At 40.8% G+C, this 20,353-nt stretch overlaps 1 protein-coding gene across 5 annotated transcripts in view; it reads right to left on the bottom strand.

The window, feature by feature from the left end:
• LOC408602 (MKL/myocardin-like protein 2) overlaps positions 1-20,353 on the bottom strand; it is a 285,759-nt gene that overhangs the window by 240,164 nt on the left and 25,242 nt on the right. The window contains exon 2 of one of the 5 annotated variants that reach the window (XM_026444045.1): positions 14,792-14,921. The exons of 1 other annotated variant lie outside the window; for it this stretch is intronic. Coding sequence is in view for 3 of the 4 variants with exons in the window: in XM_026444016.1 (XP_026299801.1) it covers positions 9,978-10,017 (40 nt within the window). In the remaining variant the exon portion in view is untranslated. Of the gene's footprint in view, positions 1-9,977; positions 11,926-14,791; positions 14,922-20,353 lie in introns of those variants that run through there. 3 more of the 5 variants (XM_026444016.1, XM_026444029.1, XM_026444019.1) reach the window with 3 other exon arrangements.

Genomic DNA, 20,353 nt, shown 5'->3' with positions numbered 1-20,353 from the left:
GCAATTTCTCCTCCTCCGTTCTAAATATATCCTATGAAAGGTGAAACGCGCGATTCGTTGTGCCGATATCCAGCCACTGAATCCAACAAAAGATTCATTGTCTTCGTTTAAAAGAAAAAAAAACGGCTAGATTTTATTTAGATCATTATATTTATCATATTACGGTATCGTGCGAGGATTTACAGAAATTCGATTTAAGTTGACGCGAGGGATTTGAATTTGGAATGAGATATACGCCGACAAATTTCTCGTCGAGGTTTCGAAACGGCCGAATATATATATATACACAGATCGATACACGCGCGTTGCTAGTCGTCAAGATTCGAGTTAGAATGCGAAACTCGGACAAGAAGAAGAAGAAGAAGAAGTTTCTCGCGGAACTTTGTGATTTACGCGGCACGTTAAATTGCCTACAGTTCATTGTACAGCGGCAAACATCTGCGCGCACACGATGGGGCCGATGAATCAATGCCGGTTACAGCGATCCAGCAACGCGAACAGCCGGCCGCGCTGTATAATCCGCGCGATCTAATTTCGTGAACCGTCCAACTCACTGACTCACTTGGCATCGTCCCGGCCTGCATATTCTTTCGTACGTCGTTTTCGCGGAAGATGAGGCCGATCTCCTCCTCGACAGGAGACACGGAGGAAGGTCGCGGCACGATTGGGACGTGATATCGCGAAGAAGAAGAAGAAGAAGAAGAAAAAAAGGGGGATAAAATCAATCGTATTGTTATCGTATTTATCTCGCGAAAAACCATGGATACGCGAGGAAGGCGGATGGGAAGCAATGTTTATTTCGATCTTAAAGTCCGAGCTGCCTAGATTAGTAGGTCGCATTTATATCACACTATTCCTCGCCACTGTTTACTGCTGCATTTTTAAATCACTTTTTACGACCGACAGCAAGATTTGTTCCGAGGCGGTTGGAGGTCTATTGCGCATCAAGGTCAAGGAACCATAAAACACGATGGAAGAAGAAACTGTTTTTTCAGAAGCCTTTCTAAAATACCTCGTAACAATATTGTTCCCGACGAAATTACTATTTTCTTCTTTACAACTCGACCTTCGCAATTTTTTCACTCTCTCTCTCTCTTTCGAGAAAAAAGAAGAAGAAGAAGAGAGGAAGAAGGGGATGAGAGAAGAGGAGAAGGAAAAGTAAAATAAAGGAAGAATATATGAGCGAGAGAAAGGAATTTTAATGATGAATTCAATTCCGACTTCTTCAGATTGAGATTCTTCTTTATCTTTATCTTAAGAAGGAGACCAGGTGCAAGGTCTCCAAGAAGGTGGATGCAGGAAGAGAAGCGAACGTTGGGTTCGGTTCACTGGTATCGTAAATGAAACGAAGTCTTCGAGGACGAGGTGGATATGCACCGTTGGCGATCCGTTTATTTTTACAGCAATGCCAGGGTGAACGCTCCGCGGAATGTTTAGCTTCGGCACACATCTCGTATCCACGCGCGCGCGTACCTAACCTATACGCTTACAGTTTGCAATGATTATCAGTGGTTACTCGAAATTTCGATGACGATAACAATGAAATGATTTATTTTATTCAATTCAATCAAACCTTTTCAGTGATCTGGGTCTTTTAAAGCATATACTCGATTCATCTTCAACAAAAAAGAAGGAATCAGTATTGCATAATATTTATTTATAATGAAAATTGTCAGATGATATTCTTCGAGATTATTTTTAAGACTTGGAACGTCAAAAATAAATCTTTGATGAAGGGATTTAATGATGGATGGAAGAAAGAGGGAAGAAGAAAAGTTAGACTCTTGTCGTTTGAAAAATTCTGATATTTTGAGGTTATTCTTTAACAAATATTTTATTAAAGCTAAAATCAACGAAGGATATTGTATTGTTTCAAAAATAAAAATAATCAATTCGAAATTGAAATATACAACCGTGAATAGTTACTTAGTACACGGTCTAATGGAAACACATACGTTTCTCTCTATTATAGTTCCAATTCATTCTCCTCTCCATAAAGTCCAAACATCAAAGCTCCTAAGACCCTACTGACCCGAATAACGCAAAATTTCGATCAAACAAACAACGCTCGAAACGAATCACTTCAACCATTTTCCATCATTCATCTCAAAAAGATTTCTCAAGATCCTTCCCTTCTTCTTCAAATCCGCACAACAACTCAACGAAAACGACTTAACAATAAAGAACAACAAGATTAAACGAAGAAAGTTTCTTGAGAAGTGTCACCAAATTGAACTCACGATGACACGAAAACTTTTACACGGTAAAAATGGAATCAGACCGGCCCGAGAGACGAAAAGAAAGTGAAAGAGAGAGAAAGATTTCACTATATTTACGCGTACGCTCGAGGTTCTCGGTCCATTAGCGATGTTTTGCGCGAGTAAAGTGCGTGCGAGCACAGCTGTTACCGCGTAAACCATGCGTACGGCTGCCAAGAGCAACAGGAGATCAGGTCGCCTGTGGCCACGGGCGGTGGTTACACGCGAAGAAAGAAAAGAATCGAAAAAAAAAAAGAAAAAAAAAAAGAAAGAAAAAAGAAAGAAAGGAGGGAAAGATGGCGAGATTATCTTGGATCTCGATCGATAAAAGGCGCGCCATCGTCGCGCTCGGCCTCTCGGCCGCCGCCACACCACCTGTCCCCGTCGTCAACGACTCACTTCCTCCTTGCTCGAGAGTGTTGGAGCGCTTCGAGCACTGTCTTCCGCGAGGATGGCTTGATCGAAGGGGCGGATCAATTTATGGGCGGATTGTGTTGTGAGAAAGATCGGTGATCCCGCTTATTTGCCACCGACGTCGTCGAAACACCGTTTAACTTTTTGCTCGGTTATTTTTGCGGAGGACGCGATGTTTTTCTTACGTAAGGCGGTGGCGGTGGCGGGAATTAAGCCCTGGGTGTCGAAAGCCGGTGGCTCGAATCTTGAAAAGATATTGCGAGGACACATTTGCAGCGAGGATTGATTCCAAGCGTCGTTCTTTTGTTCTTTCATTCTTGGAAGGAGAATCGATACGCAAATTAAAATTTCATTTCATTCGTAGATTCGTAGAGGTAATCAGAAAGAATTGGAAGTTGGAGGTACAATTATTTGAACGGAATATTTTTTTTTCAAACTTCGTATTCGTGGAATGATTTAAACAAACTTTGATACGAGAATGGAAAAGGATATTGAAGGGGAAGTTTGATTAACTTAAGGCATATTCTATTTCTTTTTCTGATCGATTTTCCATGATGGAGACACGTTGCCATTGATGAACAAATTTTTACATCTTTTCAGAACGAGAAAGAAAGCACGCAGAAAAAAAAATGAATAATAAAAAGGTGCCATATTTCCATCATTGAAAGAATGATAAATCCTAGAAAAGATTCGAGCGCTTTACTAACCGCAGCTAATGTATCACGTGGCTATTTTTAAAGGATATCTATTAATACAGTAGTGCACTTTGTTTCACGATTATACTTCCTCGGCGTGATATTCAAGTCCAAGAATACTCGACTGTCCATCGTCGAGGATTTGTCTCTTGTAGAACAGAAGAGCCACGAGTTTCGAGATTAATTCTTATTATTATTAATAACCGCTTATTCTCAACTTATTGTTCCTTTTCTTTTTTTTCAAAGTTCAATAATAACGATCTTTGATCATTTACCTTTACACCTTGATGATTTTTTACTCAACTTTTTCATTTCTCTAATGATTCTCTTTTAATAATAAAATCATAACTTTGTAGTTTATAAATCAACGAATACTTATGCCAAGCAACAACGATACAAATTGGACCTTTTGAAAATCTTCCGATGGGAAGCCACGAAATTTCAAGCTCTTAAATAATAATGATTGAAACTTCGACAATCAGATTTTTACTTTGCTTTATTAAAAAAAAAAAAAAAAATTCCTAGCTCACGATATCTCCGATTCTTCCCCAAATCGTTCACACCGGCGAGAAACAATTATTCCAAACATCCGCGCGATAATGCATCTCGTAAACAAGCCCGAATTCCTCGGGTTAAACAACCCTCGACGGCCTTTACACAATAGCACGATCCATAAATTAGCGGTCGCGGTCCCCGTCGAATTTAATGCCGGCCGACACCTCTCCAATAATAAACCTCTCGTGTCTTACGCGCTGCTGGCGCTAGTGAAAGGATAAAAGTGGCGAGGCTGAACGGGCACAGAAGGGTTGATGAAGCCAATCCGTGGGGAGAGGAGGAGGAGAGGAGAGGAGGAGAGGCGAAAAGTTCGCACGTAATCGGCCGGCGACGTAACAACACGCAGGGAGACGTGGTGGACGGGGAGGCGCGTGTCAGTGGTGCATCACACGAACGGAACGGAACCGGCATGTTACACGAATACGAGCGGCGTACACGCTCGAGCAAAAAGTGTGAGGGTGTCGCCGTTTGGAGGCCGGCCAACGAATGAAAAGCAACCGAGAACGCCGAGCGATCGCTGCCCACGCATCGCCGCATACCGTTCCGATAAATAATCGAACTAGGCGTACCTTAGTAGACCATCGCCCTGCCAAATCCGCGTCCAGCCAGCCTCCTGTGAAGGTCGTGCCGTATATAGAATTCCGCAAGGGGTTTGGAGAAGTTCGAGATCCGAGTTTCTTAAAGTGGAATTATTGTAATTGAATTGAGATTGCGGGGAAAGAGAATAGAGTGTTTGGTTTGTATAGTTAGTTTGAAGGAAAATAGATTGTCAAAGGAAAATGGACGAGTTTGGAGGAGAGGGCGTCAAAGGTATTAAAAAAAAAAATATCGTTTGATACAGTAATTGATCTACTGTATCGGCTCTGTGATAATTTTAATGGGGTGTGGAAGGTAAAAGGGATTCGGAAGTGGCCGAGTTTTGAAGTAGGAACATAGGCAAAGGTGGTATCGTAAATAGAATTTCAAAGGGGTTCGGAAAATTCGATGTAAAATCGATTTGATGTTAAAAATATTGTTTGATCTATTTTCGTTCGTAATAATTTTAAGTCGAAATGGAGTATAAAAGGTCAAAGGAATATTGGAGTTAAGTTCGAGAAAAAAGAAAAAAAAAAGAACATAGTAAAAGGTCGTGTCGTGCGTGAAATTTCAAAGGGATTTGGAAAATGTAAGATCGATTGAAGTTAATATCTAATTTAACGATTCCGTATCATTTTCCTATTGAAACGATCTGGACTTTTAAAACCAGTTAAAAAGTCTATCTTCTAGTTTTGGATGGATAAAATCACCGGTTTTTCAATCCCATTGTCCTGATCGACCTGAATGACTCTCTTCGAATCAGTCAGATTTAAATTTATCCATCAGCAGATGTTGGATTCCGAGTTTACGATCGTCATTCGCGAATCTACGGCTCATTTTTAATACTACTAATTCGAGAAAACGTTAATTCGATTCCTGCAGAAATACGCGCGTAATTCCACTCTCGCATAACGTTCGTTACGCCATCATCGGCAATCGCCGATTTAAAAGCATAAAAGCGACATTTCACGCCGAATAAACCAAATTTCACAGTTTTAGATACGTGTTTCGACCACGTTCGACACTCAACAGAGATTAAACTGTCGCAACGCGAGGGCCGCTCGTTGCTGGAAACCCGTCACCATAAATCAAAACACCTGCCAGTCCGGTTTTCCCATTGGTCTCGCTGAAAAATCACCATGACGAACCAATCCCGATCGATCGTTTTAATCTATTCGCCCAAGCTAAGTGTCCTCGTATCGGGTTTTTCTTTCCTTTTCTTTTTTTCCTCTCCTTTTTTTTCTCTTTTCTTTTTCCTTTTTTCTTTCTTTCTTTCTTTTTCTTTTTTTCTTTTTTTTTTTTTTTTTTTTTTTTTTGATTAACGCGAAGAACAGTCTGGTGGAACGTAAATCAAAAAAAATTTTTGCAAGACCGGGCGCATTGGCAAGGTGGACACTTTTAGATGGAAATTTATAGACGCTAGATGTCGTTCGAGGCATTCTCGTGTCGCATGATCGAACATTTGTCCAGCCCGCCCACGCGATATTTTATAACGATTCCGTGGCCTTCACGAAATATCACAAAAGCAACGTGAGAGAAACCGAAGGAGAGAGAAAGAGAAAAAGAGAGAGAGAAAAAAAGAAAATAAAGATCGAAATAATTCAAAGCTTACGTAATGGAGGAATAAAAAGGCGCGGAAATAAAGACGGTGTACGGCCAGAACGGCACGATATTTCACTGTCCCTCGATAAACTTTCCTCTTTGAAGAACAAGCATGATCTCGTAAAAAAAAAAAAAGAAAGAAAAAAAAAAGGAGAAAAAGATTGGGAATAGAGATGATCATTCGATCGAAGGTTTAAAACTTTGATAATATTTCTCAGTGGCCAGCGGGAACGTGAAAAGCAACGTTTATTGTGTATTTCGAATTTCGATAATAAACAATGTACGTTAAATCTCTGGTGGCAATGATATAACATCGGTTGCCTCCATACGATTCCCCCGATCGCGTATTATTATTAAACGTTGATGCATCGCCGTGGAATCCGGCGCGTATGGCGCTTTTAATGCCCGTTGTTTCAACGTTTCTAGTTCGATCAAATCCGTGGAAATATTGATATTGAGTGTCGATCGCGTCGATCGTAAATCTTAGAAGACGTATTAGTCGAAAAGATTTTCGTTTCTTCTTCAATTCGATTAAATGAATCGTTTCATCGAAATAACTTTGTTTAAAAATGAAATTTTAAGGCATGCAGGATATAGAAAAATTATACGGAAAACAATTTTGAAAATAATGAAATATGAAATCTATCGATATTTTCAAAAAAAGAAATTATAGGATAAGAAAATGATGGTTATTCTCAATGTATAATCCATTATATTTAACATAAATACACAATGTATTTTCTGAAATAATATACGGATATGACGTATCACTTTAAATAATTCAAACTCCATTTAAAGCGAAAAGGGATTATTTCCTGAAAAGGTAAAACAAACTGTCCGACAACGAGGGAGTGAAAAGATTGGCTCTCGAAGAAGAGATTCTACGAGACGGTCAATTAACTTATGACAGGGCGCTTGCTTCCCTTGGAAAGTTAATGACCTCTATCCAAGGGACCAGGTCGCTGATTAATGAAGAAAGTAATTAAAAGGGGCGGACGTTCGTTAACAAGACGAAGAAATGGATTCCTGGTAATCATCGACTCGTCTCCCGTATCATATATCACATCATTTCGCTGTCGTTTCACAATTATTTCCCATTCCAAGTCTTTCGAAGTAATACCCTATTATCGACTCGATTTCGAATCCACGTACCCGTAATTAGCCTTGTAATGCTTTATAAGAATTTGTTGGACGAGCTGTAATGAATCTAGCCTCCCTCTTGAAAGGCTATCTTTCGATTTGTCGATAGTACTCAAACGCGATAATTCTCTAGTAAAAAGAATTCTGATGCCTCGATAGTTAATAGAAGGTAGAAAGAAATTTAAAATTTAATCACAAGTTCTTTTTTTTCTTAAATAAGGAAATAACGAATAGTACAAAGTGTTTAACTTATGAATTCGATAATACAAATCTCTGCCCGAGATATAGAATTAGATAATCATTAGATAAGAATTAAATTCTGAAAAAAAAAAAAGAAATATACGAAAAAAATCATGTTATATCTTTGCATACGTACACGTTTCGCAAAGATAATAATAAAAAAAAAAAATAAATCTCTTCGAAAATATCTAGTCAATCTTTATTTTTTTCTTTTTTTTTTTTTTTTTTATAATACACTCATCGGATCTTATAGGCTTCTGGCGCGGTAAATTCCAACGCAGGACCTTGGCATTTGGATCCGTTAAAGCTCGGATCTCATAACACATCCCTTTTCACTTCGTTTCGCCACCGGCTTCGATACGAGAGAGCGCTTGCAAGCGCGCGTCCGTGAAAACGTGTGTTTACAAGACGTAGACCTAGCGCACACCGTGCGGAAAAGAAACGCGGAGCCCGACTTATCCGCGTATTTATAAATTTTGTTTAAGAATTCTGGATGCAGACGGTGCCGGTTTAGCGGAAACGTAACCGTGCTCGCTAAAAAGAGAGGGAGAGAGAGAGAGAGAAAAAGATCCTTTTTTTAATCGCAGCCATCTGGACGAATCGGGCGCTTTGACGTTTCGAAAAAACAAAAAGAGATACGGCAGCGAAACGATCGGGGGCAAAATCGGTAGAGGAAAAAAAAAAAATGTAGGCCGAAGTGATCGTTACCATCCCTGACCGCCTCGATGTTTGCATAGACGATCGATCGAGAAAGAAGAAATTCAAATAAACGGGCATCCATCCGGTAACACCTCTTGACACTACACGCTTCGATCCTGCAAACACGCGCTTCTATCCTCGCGAATTCTATCCCCATTCTCCCATGTAAGAAAAAAAAACCATCCCTGATTCTCCATTTTTTGGAAAAAGTTAAACGAGGATTGATGTTTGGAAAAATCGTTAATCATGTTGATAATATCGTTTTCGAATAACAACAAAAAAACAAATAATTATTAATTATCAATCCAGATAGACAAAACGCATCGAATACGAGTCATTTTCAATCTAAGAAACCGTTATTTTCTTACGTTCTGTTTTAGGAAAAAAAGGATAAACATCTTGCGTCATCGATCACGACGAAAAAAATCGATCAAGCGAGAAATTTAAAAGAAAAAAAAAAAAGAAAGAAAGAAAGAAAGGAAGAAATAACGTTCGAGAAAGAGAAACTTCTCGTTTGCGTTACTACGTAGGGTCATATGTGTATAAGGAAAGGATAAGAGAAACAGGAGAGAGAGCAGCAGAAAAGAAGGCATGAATCCAGGTGGATAAGGGGCGCCTCTATTCGCAGATAAGAGGGTGAATAACCGAGGATAAAAATACTGGCGGTGAGGAGCGGTGAGAGGCGGTGAGAATGAGGAGGGGAGGCGAGGGGTGAGGGGGTGAGGCGGAGGAGAATGTAGTTGGACGTGGTTGCCATCCGATTGGAATGCGCTATGCGCGTTCGCCTTGGTCTGCCTCAAGCCTGGTCCAAGTGTCCGGCCCCAGAGACGCGGAATAAATGACCCACAGATAAAATTGCCTCCTCACCCGTTCCTAATTAAGAACGATTTTTCGGCCGGAAATTCGACTTTTCATCCGCTTTACGACCACGCGCCATCTGGCTTTTCTCAAACGGCCTGCCTCACAGTCCGAGAAACAAGCAATTTAATGATACTTTCGCGGTTCTCTCTTTTTCAACTGGTGAAACGGCTTTCGATGAGATACGTTTTATTAGACGAACCTGGCTGTTGAAACAAGGGGAAACGTACGTTCCTTATTTACAATATACATTACGTTATACGAGTTTAAGATACCCGCAAACGTATGTTTTAACTTTTTTTAGTGTTACTCATTTTCTCTCTCTCTCTCTTTTTTTCTCTTTTCTTTTAATCTTAGGCGATAACGGAATTAAAAAAGTGCGTAGAGAAACAGTTAGAGAGAGAGAGAGAGAGGAGAGCGAGGGTGTTGACATCGTCCGTGTTACGATTCACCGACCTACCCGCGTCAGCCAAGCCACGAAGCTCCCCACCGTGAAACACGCTCCTCTTTAAAGCCCTATCCCCCAAGAGAAACAAACAGAAGAAACCAACGTCATGCAAAAACGGTGTTACACCCTAGTTACGTGTATACAAACCGATCTATCATTAACAGTATCGTCACAACACACGCGAAAGAGAGAGACAGAGAAAGGAAGAAAAAGAGAGGCGCAAACATCAAATACCAAACATCTCTCCAACACAGGATCTCCGACACAGGCAAAATCAGAACAGAAGGGAGGGGTAAGAGGAGTTAAGGTTAATAAGCGCGATATTAAAGGGAGATGTGGTAAAAAAAAAAGAAAAAAAAAATATTTATTATCAATATTTATTAATACGTTAGTAAAAATAGGTTTCGAGTTAGTAGAAACGGGGGCAAGTGTTCCTCGTGCTTGCGATGGAGAAAGCTGCACACGGGCTGTCGTGGCCAAGTGGTGGCGTACCGTCACAGTGTTTACAGCGCTTCGCCCTCGGCTCAGGCATTCTGCGGTGACCTCGTGACCTCACCGATATTCCATCGTCGGTTCCTGCACTATACACACGCACGCAGCCACGCACGTGCACACCACAGGGAGCTGCACGCGTGCAAACGACGAGAGATCAGGTCGGACGACGAGCTCCTCTCGAAGCACGCCCACCCCCCCCTTTCTTCTTCTCCTTCTGATTTTTATACTTCCTCCTCCTCCTCCTCCTCTTCTTCTTCTTCTTCTTCTTCTTCTTCTTCTTCTTCTTCCTCTTCTTCTTCGTCGTTGTCTTCCTCTCGTTCACTGGAGCGAAGTGGAAGCCACCGTTTCGTCGACAAACGCATCGGCCTCTCTCCAAACTTTTGCTCCCGTCACTTTTGGCCCGGCATAACTTGTCCAGGCGGTTGTCAAGCCACGACAACCGAAACGATCTTGACAAGCGCCTCCAGCGGATTACACGCCCCGGTCACTTCGATCATTGGCCCGACTTGGTGACCAGCGAAAATTTTGGATAACGTCGATCATCTTGCAAACAACTTGCTAATATTTACGGATACGGCCAGTGACATGTTTGTCGCCGTCGCAGATGCGTGGTTCCGTTCGTGGAGAGATGTTGTCGTGGATGATAGTGAGAATACGTGCGCAGATTTCAGATGAGCAAGATCGATGGAATCGTTATTTCTTTAAATACGAATGAGTTTCGCACTTTTGTTTCGTCGTAAGAAGAAGAAGAAGTAAATGGATGAATGAATTTATATCTCGTGATACTTCTTTCCAAAACTCATACTCGTTCCCACTGTTCCGTCTTGACAAATAGCAATAAACGAAACGAAATATTTTTAATCCTCTCTGATGGGCATTAACCGATTATTATTTCGCGAGTAATGAATGAACGTTCGAAAGTCATCGATTCGCACTTTTTCGTCGTTAGAAACATCGAACACAGAGTAACAGATGAACAGTTTCTCGTCTCTTCAAAATTCACCAATTCACACTTTTTTATATATATATGTTTATATATATCGTACTCTTGGAAGCCTCGGTTTAAAAATCGTAATCTAATTAAACATTCTATACAGTTCTTAACTCTACGAAGGTCTATCGGACAGGAGTGTACTTGTGGTCCACGTTGCGTGAGCATTTATGTACAACGCCGGGGATGAACGCCCTCGACGACTTCTTCTTTACAAGGGAATGCAACATCGTCTCGCTGCGGGAATGGTACGTTCGCTTTCGTTTCCGCGAGACGCAGATCGAGGATCCTTCCTCTTATTTCTCCGCGATCCGATCACTCGTTATCCTCCGCTTCGCCTGAAATATTCCTTCTTCCCGTCCCCGACATCTCGTTCCAATTCACCATCGAAATTATTCGAATTGCACGCCACTTTACCTCTCAACCAACGGGGACAGACAGAATATCGACTCGACTTACGGTCTTGGAAAATGTTGCAACACTTTCGTCACTTGAAACTCTCTTCTCACTCTCAACCCCCAGACAATCCTCGAACCTTCGTAAACAGAATTCACGAATTCAACAATCGCGCAAACGTATCGAGCCCCCTTCTTCGATTTCCCGTCGATTTTATTCCCAAACATCCGTCGAAATTTTCCAAGTTCCTTGTACGCGAGAGCTCTTCCTTCGATTATTCCTCGCGAAGGTCGTCGCACTTGCTTTCGATCACGATGTATATATATATATATATATACATATATAAGTAAACATATATATATACATATATATATATATATGCTCGATGAGGCAAGGAAACGTGTAAAAAAAGAAAAAAAAAAAAAAAATCGTGGGATCGTTGAGCGATCGTTCGAGGACGTTTTGCGGGTGTGCTCACATCGCGAGGTGGAGGGCGTCTAGGTCGCCGTAGCGCCTCGCAGCCATGTCACACACGCACTGACGGACGCTCGACGCCGGGACGCCGTCTTCGGCCGGACTCGGTCCACCCTCTCGGCAAGCGTCGGGACGCCTGGCTGCGGGCCAACGCGAAACTCGCTGGAACGCCGCCGAGGGGCGCTCACGGTGGACCGACTAATTTTCAGGCTTCGTACGGATCATTTCGTGTGATCGCACAGTTCGTTATTTAGCCGTTTCGATATTATTGATGTTCGTAGTGAGGAGACGCGTTATTTTATCCAATGATATTTACTATAAATGAAAAATCTGAATAGTTTCACTCTCGAATATATTTATGATGAAATCGACGTATTTTCTTTGTTTAAATTCGATCAAATAAAAATTCGCTCAAGTTTGAAAATAAAACTATATACATATATATATATGTATACACAAGTTGGTCTCGAATTAAAATAAAACTATTCGCCAACGAGTTAAGAAAGATGGTGAAAATTGATATGGCGTGTTCGAACGTCAAGCAAAAACAAGGAAAGGACGTCAACAAATTATCTTGTATAACCAAATCGTTTGGAAAGATGCTGCTACGCTACGTAAATCGAGAGGAAAATTTTTGAAATTGGTTAAAAGTCGCATCGAGAAAAAAAAAAGAAGAAGAAGAAGAAGAAAAAACAGTTCAATAATAGCGACACAGATTGATGGAAGGCGCGATCAGGTCGAGGAATCACGTGGTCGAAAGCGCTGGAAACGGTTGGTTAGGAAGGCGGCGGAAACTGGCGTAACCATTGATTTACGAATGACAATAAATCCAGCCGCGTTATCCGTGCCAAAAGCACCTCCATCCAGCCCCAGTGAATGATTCCTCGAAAAACCGATTCGCGAGAAGATTAGGGGAACGGTCGTTAAACGGCCGGCCTCGTATAGGAGGAGCGTCGCACGGCGACTCTAAAACGAAATTTGACGGATGGAGAGATGCGGGAGAGGGGTGACTGGATCGAGGGGAATAGGCGACTTTAGTGGAGGAAAAGGTGAGGCGACGACAGCGAATCGCGAGTGGGTGTTGGTCTTCGTTTATCTGTGCTTGTAATGACGTCATCGCCTGTATAAAGGGGACTCTAAATGCGAACAGATGGCCTTTATAGTTGACCATAGACAGTGGAGAAGCTCGCGGAATCGCGGAAAATAGACGCCATCGCTGGGTGGCGTTGCACGAGGACGAGCGATTCGAGAACGTTGGATTGCATTATGATAAAAATCGATCGAGATTATTTATGATGTAAGTGGTATTCATCTCCATCATCTTTATTATGTATTTAGATTGATTCTTGGGAGAAATCTTTGTTTATTTCTAGCGTTCTTCGTTTAAAAACATCATGGATTTCAGAAACGATGCGTTCTTTTATGAATTTTTAGTTCGAAAAACTATTATTGGTGGAAATAGATCGTGTCACGAACTTCATTATTAAAAAATATATACTATTGATGATAATTAGACTCGTCGTTAATTTCGCAAAATGGCTGAACTCTTTATGCTTAAAAATTTATTTTTATAGAATCAATGAACGAAGTGTAAGTTTTCAGAATTTGGTCGAGTTAAATCGGATTTTCGAATAGTTATTCAACTTTTTAACCGTGTAATCGTTGAATGGTTATGATTTAAATGGAATTACGTAAGTGTTTTAAAACATTCGTTTTTGAAACAGCTTGGTACGACGTGGTGAAAACGTGGTAACATCATTCACGAATAACAGGAGAGATTTATGAGTGACGGAGTTCAGGCATACTTGCAAGGAATATATTTTCAAGTCGTTTTGCTACACAAGGCTTGTAAACAACATTGGTCGACAAATTTCGCATAAATTAATTGTTATAAGAAATGTGTTCGACTGTACATCAAAGAACAAACGAATAAACTTTTAATACAGAGAAATTATTAAAGAAACGAATGAAATTCTTTTTCTTTTTTTTTTTTTTTAATCATAGACTGATTATCTCGATTGAAGAGAATATTTCTAGAGAGAAGCTAAAAGGAACAAGAAAAAATTGTTGGCTAACGCTTATTTATTAAATTATAAGCAACAGAGTGAAATTCTATCTCCGTCACCATCACACCACATTTCGTCCAAGACAAATTTAAATAAATACACAAATAAATCTCAACCGAGGTATATTTCGTACACTCAGTTTTTGTGCTTATTTTAATCTCTAGAATCGAAAAGAATCGTCGTAAATATATTAATCTAAACGCAACAATTTTTGCCCAATTTAAATCACAAGCTCCACCATAAACGTACTTCGTAATTCCAATTTGAACGTAACCATTCTAACAAAATAAAACTAATTTCATACGATAACGTCTTTGTAAAATATATACTTCTTCATCCGAAGAAAAGAAAAGAAAACAAAAATACTCGATCGTTTTCGTTATTAACTTACAATCCGTATCAATATTTAACTTCCAAGATTTTACGAGAGGAACAAAAAAAAAAAAAAATCAGGCAGAAGAAAGGCACGCATCATTGCTAAAGTTCTTTTTATTTATACACCATGGTCGCAAATTTCGTCGACGCGAAAAGGTTAAGAGCGATCGTTAAAAGGGGGTGGAGGGAGAAGAGCGTGTATTCCTCCTTTTCTTTTCTTTTCTTTTCTTTTCTTTTCTTTTCTTTTCTTTTCTTTTCTTTTCTTTTTTCCTCCCAGCATTATTTCTTCACGAGCGGCAGCAGTCAGCCGCAGTTCAAATGAAAAGGGTTGCCCCCCTCGCGAGAAACCGATGGGAGGCGTATACCGGACGAGTTTTATCGCGCGGGCGCGACGAATAAACGGCTCCGCTCGGGAGCGGCAACGGAAAAAGGGGGGCAACTGAGAAAGTAACGAAAGTAAGGTTTTATCGAAGCCATGGGTGGCTGGTGTTGCGCATGCAAGAACGTACCTTACAAGTTAATAAATTTCGAGGTTTTCCTCGTGACCGTGCCGTGGCTGTGTGCGCTGTTCCCCGCTGCCGGCAGCATCCGAAACAATCCGCTCGCCTTGCGAGTTTCACAACCACCTCGAGGTTTCTCCTGAAACACACGGCGTCGATTTCGCGTTACGTCGCAAATATTTCTTCCCCGCTTGGAGATGAGGGATCGTCGAGTTTGAATCTGCTCGTTGACGATGGAATATGATTTATCGTGAATTCATATTTGAAGACGTTGAGGAGAGAGATTTGGAAGAGAGATTTGGTTTGATTCTTTTTTTCCTAGATAAAATAAAAGGGTTTGATATATTTTCGATTCGAAGAGAAATTATATCCTACGTTTTTTTATTAATAATTTTATATACTTGATACGAAGGAAAAAGGAATAGTATATAAATGTGACGATTTTTATATCGTACAGAGATATTTCTGTTCAAAGGTGTCAAAGAATTTTATGTATGTTCAATGTCGAAATAAAGATAAAATTGAAAAATTAATCTCCTCGATCGAGAGGGTGAAAATCGTTTCAAGGTGAATAGTGTCACATTCGACTCGTTATTTCTGAAAAAAAAAAAAAAGAAAGAAAAGAAAAAAAAAAAAAAGAAAAAGAGAAATCGTCGAATTAATAGCATATACCTTAAACGATACTCATGAATAACTCGAATGTGTCACTGGCGAGTGATTCATCGGCTCTCGTGTCAAAAGATGAACTAAAAGTAAGAATAGAAAAAGTGAGAAGAGAGGGAAAAGAAAAAAAAAAAATCGAAAAGAAATTGTACGAAATACGCATTCGACCGCACGAACGATTATACTTTCAAATATATCGATAACGGGGTTAATTTAACGGGGGAGGGGGAGAGACAATGATTATCACAATGAGAAACAGAAAACTCGATCGGATCGAATCGCGTTCTCAATCCTGGCAAGGACAAAAGTTGCAGGTAAGGTAAGCAGCTCGAGAAGCATTGCACCTACCTAGTGGCGGCTACCTAGAACGACCTAGAACGGCCTTCGACGGCTACAACTACGCAATGGCCGACCAACCGCGACGTAGAAGGCGTATACTGCTTAAAACGATGCCAGTCCCTCCGCTATACTACTATTTTTTATCGGCCATCGCGGATACTGTGAGAAAAACACCTGGCTAGAAGAAAGATTTACGGATCTTTTTGAAGATGGAAAAGAAAAATTCGAAATCGAGGATCTCTCCAATCGATTCGTTCTTTCCTTTTTTTTGATGGATATCGATAAAAAAAAAAAGAAAACAATTTATTACACATTTCGGAATATTTTATCTCATGCAATATGAATCGCTGTGAAAGAGGAATTATTAAAAAAATTGTCCAGAACCGTTCTCATGAATTTCATATTCATTTCTAATTATTACACATTTACGCGTAGAATCCTTATCTTTATAAAAAAGAAAAAAAAAGAAAGAATTAAAGATAAGAGACGCGTGTTTACGAAGATGAATCGAGACCTCTTTCACGAGGTAACGTTGCGGTTCAAGTTGCGCAAACTCGGCCGATACCCATTCTTGGATCATCATTGTAAAAAGAGACACGTATCGCCCGTGAAGAGCGAAACAACATCGTTACAACGGCACCACGGTGGAAGGAGCGATGTAAATATGTAATAAATTTCACTGAAAAGCTGCACGGGGCCGAAAGTGCGGATCTGTTCGGGGCATAAATCGTGGCGGCGTGGTACAATGCGAACAGCGCCTCGATTAATGTTTAACAAGGGTGTCGGAGTGGATTTCGCGGTCGTATCGGAAGCGGTGTATATACCGCTCCTCCCTTTCCTCCCTGCTCTCCCGGATGCAAAGCAGCGCCACGAGGAGGAGGGGGAGGAGGAGAGCCTTAACCTAATTAAGGAAGACAAGAGAGGCGTAAATCACGCGGCGAGGAGAAAGTGATGACGAGAGATAAAGCCGCGAGGAGAGCCGCTCTGTCCTCTTTCTCTCTCCCTTCCGTGGATTTATCTTTCCTCTCCTGTCCTGTCCTCTCTCTCTCTCTCTCTCTCTCTTTCTCTGTGTTTTTTTTTCGCGCGTGTCCTCCGCGGTATGCGAAACGAGAAGAAGCCTAAACGAAAGAGAAGGCGAGATCCAGTTTTCGAGCCTCGCGGAAGAGAATCCCAATTAAATTGGAAACTAAAGTTGGATATCTTCTTTTTTCTCTCTCTTGTTTCTTTTTTATTTCCTTTAGAAGGTTTGAATTATTGATCAACAAGATGATTCGATTACAGGAATATTTTAGAGATTGGAGAATAGATTTTTGATCTACGTTTTTTTCCTTCTCTTCTTTTCTTCTTTTTCATATCGCGCATATCTTTTCTCTATATAAGCGTGCTCCTTTACCTTAGACAGAGTTTTTAACATCGAATCCAAGCTAGAAGCTTGATTAATACACATATTAGGCGCAAGTGGGTCGCAGTAGATCTCGTTAAAGCCTACGTATCCTCGCCTCTGTTCGCTGCATAAATCTGCACGTAGAAATGCACGTGCACTTTAGGGCGGGTACGCACCTGGGCGTGCACGCGGCTGTCGACGCAAATAGGCGTGCGTGATCCAGAATGGACAGTGAATTTGCAACTTCTCGTGGTTATCGTGCTCGTTTAGAGAACACCGCCCGAAGCCGTGTAATTTTTTAATTCGCGTTGTGTTATCGCGCACGGGTTTATAAAATTAAATTTTCGACGCGTTTATCGGCGATGAAACTTACGTAAATTCGACTCATGATCGTTGATAAATTTATTTCTTATGTAAAGAAACTTAAGATAAAAAAAAAAGAATAATAATCTATATTCTAGACACTATCTTTGATGAAATATTTTTTAAAAAAATAATATTTTCTTTCATTTCCTAATCCTTCAATACGAAATACGAATCGAAATAGAGCGCTACCTTTTTTCCGAAAAATAAAAAAAATAACGATACACAGATAAAAACAAACGTTTTATTCTGAAATATCGATTGAAAATAATCCGATTCATCGGCCATCTAAAATTTCACTTTCACGCACCCCTTGGTCGAGATATAAATTGAAAGAATTGCGCGCTCATCTTTCCGAGAGCGAGGGTTACAAATGTCCCTCGGGCATAATTCTGGTAAAACGTGAAGCGTGTTGTATCACGGATGTGATGTACGTGTGCAATACGTGCGTAATACGTGAACGTAAGCGCGCGCGCCCGTCTTTACGCGCCGCGACAGCAGAAATGTTTTTCTTGGGCGCGTGGACGACGTTCGCGTCCGTGGAAGTCGGCCAATGAAGAAGAAGGGAGAGCGAGAGGAAACGCAAGAAAGTATAAGTCGGTCGGATAGTCGGGGGAAGGGAAAGCGGGGGAGGGAGGAGGGGTGGAACGAAAGCGGACGAAAATAAAAGGTGGGCAAAGAGGAAACGGTGAATCAAAGAGACAGCCGTTTCGGGGGATGTTTTTCTAACGACTTCATCGTCATCCCTTCCCAAGCTGTCACGCTGAAACGAGCAACGTTTCTTATCTAATAAATTATCAGAATCAGAAGTGTCGCCGGTGGAGAGATCAGATTCCTCCACGATCCCGTCGCCTGTCCGCTTAACAGTTTTTCCTTGTTTTTGCTCGAGACGGCACGGCTCGCGTGCAAATGTCTCCTGTCGTTGATTTTTTTTTTTTTAGGAGTGGAGTATGGGTGGCGACGTGGGGACGAGATGATATTTACAGGACTGAAAAATCAATCGAGTGCACGTTTTTTCTTTTTTCTTTTTTTTTAAGGTAACCCTCCCATCCAGTCGTGTAAAAAGTGTAATTCGGTGAAAAATATGTTATTACATTATTTCAAATTTTTGCACATAAAATTATGCATACGATATTTTGAAGAAAATAATAATGGAAAAATTCGAAATCGATATAATAAAACTTCCAATTTATTGTGATTCAACCGACAAGCATCCGGTATAAAACTCGTCCAATACTAAGAAAATATTTTTCTCGTCGTTCAAACTTCCCATAGACAAACACCTTCCACCCTTCTAAATCTTCCAAACTTTTCATAAAAGTCACCATCCAAGCTTGATAAATTAATGCTTTTTAATTTAACGATCCACGGAATCGGATGGAAATTCGAGATTCGAGATCGCGGCTAATTGATTCGAGGACAAACGAGCATCACGATCCCGTAAATCAATCAGAACGGAAGCTTTAACGGCGTGGTTCTCTCTCTTTTTCTCTTGAGGATGCTGCGCCGATAACACGGAAAGGTTAGATCAGCGATTATGTTAGAAGGAAGGAAGGTGTTAACGTTTATTTGTAACGAATGGATGGAAAATAAAGAGAAACGTGGTGTCGTTCAAGAGAAGAGCCGCGTGTCATTATTTATACGAGCCACGGAACGTTGATTTCTAAGATGATGGCTGGGAGAGAAAAAAAATAATATTTTCAGCGAGTATTATAAAGAATGTTTTATTTTTTAAATAAATATATCTATATAGAATGCGAGTGCAGCAATATAAAATTTTCAAGAAGAGAACTGTCTTTTTACCTTTTTCTTTTTAAATGGAATAGCAAAAAGATATTAAAAGAATAGATTTTATTACACTGCAATGAGATTTAAAAATAAGAAGATAAGAAAAAATTAATAGATTATACTTCTTTAATACTTCTTTTCACTCTTACCATCACTTTCTCGAAAAGCAAACAATAATACTCTTAACCCAAATCATCAATTGTATTAAAATCCTAAAAGAAAAAAAAGAAACTACCAGAAGAGAACCTCGCCAAAAACGATCGAAAAACCATCAGCTCTAAATAAACCTCCTAAAACCAGAAGGAAACCTAAACCACCTTCTCGAGAAGCAACAGCGAGGCGCGCGCTTAATCCAAACGAAGGGGGAAGAGGATGGGGAGGGAAAGAAACATCGGCGATAAATAAAAATCCTCGTATTAATAGCATCGGGGATCGTTGGCGACGCGAGACGGTAGACCGAAAAAATCCCGACAATTCGAGGCGAAGAAAAAAAGACGAAGGAGGAGAAGGGAGGGGGGCCGATTCGGTATGATCGAGAGTCTTAAGGCTTCCAAGAATAAAATGCGCGAGCAAAAAGGGGTGGCGAAGGGCCGGTTTCCCGACGACCACCCGGTACCACGAGCGCGATACGCTCCAATTTTCCGCGGCGCATCGCTCGCGAAACACGGTGGATTTACGATCGCCGCCCGATTTAGAGGCGCGCGGGCCGCAAACTAATTGCGGCAAAACGATCCGTCCGCGGGCGGCCAACCGGATTAAAAATGAAAGCGGCAATAATAATAATAATAAAAGAAGGCTGGTGGAAGGCTGGTGAGTACGAGGGCGATGGGTCGGTCGAGGCAGCTGTCTCGGGGAACAGAAACTTTCGATTTGTTGGGGAAGAAGGGGAGTGGATGTGGGATGTGGTAAATGGTGGAACGAGAGAAGTGTCCCCCTTGATATGGACACGAGCGTAGAATTTTATTTCTCAGGGGATGGAAATAAAATTGTTGCGTATGTTTGCATCGTGTAAAATTACCTTAATAAAAATATTT

Source organism: Apis mellifera, linkage group LG1, assembly GCF_003254395.2.
Source record: "Apis mellifera strain DH4 linkage group LG1, Amel_HAv3.1, whole genome shotgun sequence".
NCBI classification, from domain to species: Eukaryota; Metazoa; Arthropoda; class Insecta; order Hymenoptera; family Apidae; genus Apis; species Apis mellifera.
The sequence above is the reverse complement of the archived record's forward strand: the minus strand, read 5'-3'. Positions and strand labels throughout refer to the sequence as shown.